Source organism: Palaemon carinicauda, chromosome 4 (genome assembly GCF_036898095.1).
Source record: "Palaemon carinicauda isolate YSFRI2023 chromosome 4, ASM3689809v2, whole genome shotgun sequence".
NCBI lineage: Eukaryota > Metazoa > Arthropoda > Malacostraca > Decapoda > Palaemonidae > Palaemon > Palaemon carinicauda.
In genome coordinates, this window is record NC_090728.1 from 22,285,766 (window position 1) to 22,290,765 (window position 5,000).

At 36.5% G+C, this 5,000-nt stretch overlaps 1 protein-coding gene across 1 annotated transcript in view; it reads left to right on the forward strand.

Annotated features, from left to right (window-relative positions):
* Positions 1 to 4,189: 4,189 nt before the first annotated feature.
* Positions 4,190 to 5,000, forward strand: part of LOC137639305 (SCAN domain-containing protein 3-like) — a 903-nt gene continuing 92 nt past the window's right edge. Inside the window, exon 1 of the mRNA XM_068371584.1 lies at positions 4,190 to 5,000. This exon is cut by the window's right edge and continues 92 nt beyond it. Within this exon, the coding sequence (XP_068227685.1) occupies positions 4,190 to 5,000 (811 nt within the window).

Genomic DNA, 5,000 nt, shown 5'->3' on the forward strand with positions numbered 1-5,000 from the left:
TAAAGAATTACGATAGCTGAAGATATTTACGTGATAAAAATTTGGGAGTAAAACTAGCTTTAGTCTTCTTACAATGGAAGACATGAAAAGAAGAAAAATGCCTTGGAAGGATGAATCCACTTTTTAAAACGTTTGGGACTTGAAAGAATAGGATCGAGGAAAGCGGTAAAACATAGGACTATTACTTGTGATATTAGAAAAAGACTCAAAATCCTAAGTTTTATCAATTAGATCACATTCCACTGGTCTTTATTTAACTGATTACTATTTTTTTTTTAATATATCATCGATATAAATGCATATATCGGAAGTTCTCTCACCTTAAATCTCTGATATCTTTTTACGTCCTTATTAGTCCTTCTATATAAGAAGGTTTTCAGCCTAAATAGATTTTTTCAACTTATTTCTATCCATTCTATCTCCTTTCCCCAGTCCTATCCCACCCATAGCACGTACCACGCCCCCCCCCCTTCCTTCCATTTGACCCGCTGACACCCGACACCTCCTCCTCCCGATCACTAGTATATTTCTAGCTCTTCTTGATAGGTTCCAAATTTCTCCCTTCTTATTACATTGCCAGAACATCTCAGACAAGCTTTCTCAGCCTTATCTTTTGCCTTACATATACCACACATTCCTCTTATAAATTGACACACCGCCCTTTCCAGTACTGATATTTCAGCAGTTCATCTCACCATCCTCAACTTGGTTCATTCCAACAGTCCCTTCTCTTTCCTATTTAAGTGACCTAGTTCCTGCCCTATGTAATATTACGGACCATATAACTGTCTTATAGATGTTCATTTTGATACTCAACCATTTGAAAGCTGCCTTAACTGGCGATGAGTTACTCGTATATCCTAGATTGGATCGCCCATTTTTAGTGCTAACAGATGCAAGTTGCGTAGCTATTGGTGGCTTAATTTCTCAACGAGATGATATGGGTAGAGAGCGACTAATTTGTTTTATTTCCAGGACATTAAAAGGGCCGGAAAAAATTATAGTACATTTGATCGAGGAGCATTGGCTATTCTTCGGGTTCTAGAGAGGCATCAGTTTTTTTGATTAGGTCAGCCGATGGAGTTGCAAAGTGATCATCACCCCTTATGTGATTTATTTTACGTGGGAGACTTGACGTCTAGACAAGCGAGATGAATTGAAAGATAGAGTTTAACATGAAAGAGTTTGACCTCATAGAAGGTAAAACTAACAGGGTAACTGATGCCCTTTCTAGAGGTGCCATTATAGCCGCACTAGGGCATAAAAGGGAAATCATGAGCTGACAAAAAACGTTGAAGAACCCCATCAAAATAGAAAACGAGATAAAGATTCCAGCGAGAAGCAATCAGGAAATGAGAACCATGAGCAAAAGAGAAAGAGGGTTAATGGATATGTTGGTGAGAGAGAGAGAGAGAGAGAGAGAGAGAGAGAGAGAGAGAGAGAGAGAGAGAGAGAGAGAGAGAGAGAGAGAGAGCAAATTGTAAATTTGAATGTGTATGGGTGGCAGAGTACATGACCAGGGGTTTCCGGAATGAGTGCCCTGATGTGCAGATGTAATTGACTTCGGAGTTTGAGACCTAAAGGAAGTCCGAGAGGGACAGAAAAGAGGAGAATGGATGGAAAGAGTGCGAGAAGTGATTCAAGCTGAGTCCTATAGTTACCTATCATTTCTGAATATGCCTCATGAGAATTTTTTCTTGTGGAGAATGATATCTTATATTGTGTTTACGAGAGGGGAATTTTGTGTATGGATAGTTCTTCCTCCCTCTTTGATTAATCGAGCCATCTACATAGTGCATGCATGTCCGTATACACGGTATTTGGAGATTGATAGCACATTGACAACACGTGAATCCATCTTTTGGTTAGGAATGAAGAAATGTATAGAAAATTATATAAGATGTCATGCTTGTAAGTGATTCTAATAAGGTAAAAAAAAAAAAAAAATGTAAAAGAAGCCAGAAAGTGGCCTATGATATCTATTGAATTTTATTGGGTGCATATGGATGTAGTATGATAATTTCCTACTGGTTTAACACAACATAAGTATATATGTGTGTCTGTGGATCCATTTACTCGTTACACTCATACTTACTCAATGTTGGATAAATCAACAAGTTCATTTGCCCAGGTGGTGTGCTCTTACATTACTAAGTTTGGTTACCCAAAAAATTAAAGAAGGTAGTTAAATCGGTCACGGACTTCATGAAAAATGAGCACTTTTCAGTAACTGTATATAGGCCTTCAGCTAATGACTTAGTGGAATCTCATAATAGGGAAGTAGTACCAATTTATGTTACCTAGTGGCGGATGACTCCGTCATTGGCACGCCATTCTTCCAATGGCTGAGCTTGTATTGAACATTGCACATAATGCCTCGCTCAGGGACACGCCTTCCTTTTTAGAGTAAGGACAGGATCTTTTGTTACCGTGTACGGTCCTGATTAACATTTGCCAAATTATTCAACCGAGCAATACCATGTCTATTTACTATATCTCTTAAGAAGAGTAATGAGCACCACTGAAAGGATTTTGAGAAGAGCTAATGAGAAATACAGCTCAAAGTATGATGGCACAGTTCATAACAGCACCGGTAGAGGTATTTGTGGATGATCGTGTGTATTTGATACGATTACAACTTAGGAAACACAAACACAAGTCTGTACCAAAGAAAGATGGTTAAATATAACACAGTAATATATATATATATATATATATATATATATATATATATATATATATATATATATATATATATATATATATATAAATGTGTGTTAGTTTGCATAAATACATGCACCAATGTGAACATATTACACATGCATATATATACATATATATATATATATATATATATATATATATATATATATTATATATATATATTTATATATATATATATGCATATATATATATATATATATATATATATATATATATATATATATATATATGTGTGTGTGTGTGTGTGTGTGTGTGTGTGTGTGTGTGTGTGTGTGTGTGTTAAGGTCATTTTGAGGAATTGGTCATTTTGCAAACAGCCCGGTCATTTCGTAAAATGACCAAAATATCTGTCAGTATGCAAAATGCCCAAATAATTGTGGTCATTTTGTAAAATGACTATTAGTATCGTTGGCCATTTTGTAAAGTTACCCCAATAGCTGCTGGTCATTATGCAAAAATAAACAAATAGCAACTTAAAATTGATTAGGAAATGTCGAAGTGTCAGTTAGTTCCTACGGAGGTTCGGCCGAGGACGGAAATATTATTGCTCCTCTCATCACTTATTTGTTGCAAGTATATTGTACACTGAAAAGCTTACAATGGAAAGTAAGAAAAGTATTTTCCAAACAAAACTTCTAGAGTCTGAAGAAAAGAAAGCTACAAATTGTTCAAGTTTATTTCCCCGGGAAGAATACGAACGAGTAATTAGTCGCCTGAATGAACTTGAACAATCTAATCCTACGAAGACTAAGCAGGATTATCGTTTGTTACAAAAATATGAAATACTGGAGGTTACGATTGAAGGTACCACCGTGCAAAAGTTGCAGAAGAAAGGAACTCAGCTGCGATTCGTTTGTGCTAAAGATGTGTTTGATGTACTTCTAGCTATTCATCGCACAATTGGCCACGGAGGAAGAACTAGTATGTGTAAGGCAACCAAAGAAAAATATGCAAACATTTCACGTGATCAGATAACGCTGTTCTTGCAGTATTATGAGGAATATCAGCTAAAGAAAAGTTGTGTGCGGAAGTGTGTGGTTGTCAAGCCAATCGTCTCGAACAGCATGAATTCTCCAGCTCAGGTTAGTAACGAAACAAATAAACATTATTATTCATTAAGTTATTGTAGGCATTTCCTAGCCTTCCAATCTAACCTTAATGTAATTAATAAATTATATGCATGACCCTACTACTACTACTACTACTACTACTACTACTAATAATAATAATAATAATAAGAAGAAGAAGAAGAAGAAGAAGAATAATAAGAATAATAATAATAATAATAATAATAATAATAATAATAATAATAATAATAATAATAATAATAATTATGATGATGATGTATTTGCATTACTTATAATTTTGTCTTGTACTGTGTCTTTGTAGGTTGACTTGATTGGTATGCAGTCAACCAGATGGGGAGTACCGTTTCATTTTCAATTACCAGGATCACTTGACCAAGATGATATGCCTTCGAGCCCTACAGACTAAGACTGCCGAAGAGGTAGCTTTTCACCTGGTTGACATTTCCTGTGATAAAGGAGCCCCTCATATTCTTCAATCTGACAATGGGAGAGAATTTTCAAATAAGGTAGTCAAGGAAGTTCTGGCTATGTGGCCAGAATGTAAGCTAGTTCATGGGAAACCAAGATATTCTCAATCACAGGATTCCGTAGAACGAGAAAACAGAGATGTTGAAACAATACTCGCTTGCTGGATGAAAGATAATGCTACACAATGGTCAAATGGACTACGCTTTGTTCGGTGGCAGAAGAACAGGCGCTTCCATTCTGGAATTGGCAGGACACCTTGTGAAGCCATGTACGGAGAAAAGGCTCATCTTGGTATTTCTACTGTCAACATACCAGAAGAAATAATGGAAGGCATGGAGACAGAGGAGCAGCTTGCAGAAGCACTTTGTTTAGTTAATGAAGAAGATCAAAATATAGAACAGGGGAGAATTGCTGAAAGTTGTGCCATAAATTGCAACTCGTGTGGTCAAAACATTCCATGTCATCCTTCTGGTCAGTTTTGTTCAACTGTAAATGACAATGTTGATGACCCTGTGTTCTGTTGCCTATGCACTAGAAATCGTAGCATTCAGGCTGAACGAAGGGAATCGAAAATACAACAAGAGAAGCAAGCTAAAATAATGAAGGATAAATCAGTAAAGTGTTTCAAGGCAGTCCTTGCAGGGGACACTGTCATGGTTTCTATTCCACTTGTTGGCCGTGGACGAGCGGAGTTTGCGAATGCAAAGGCAATTATAACTG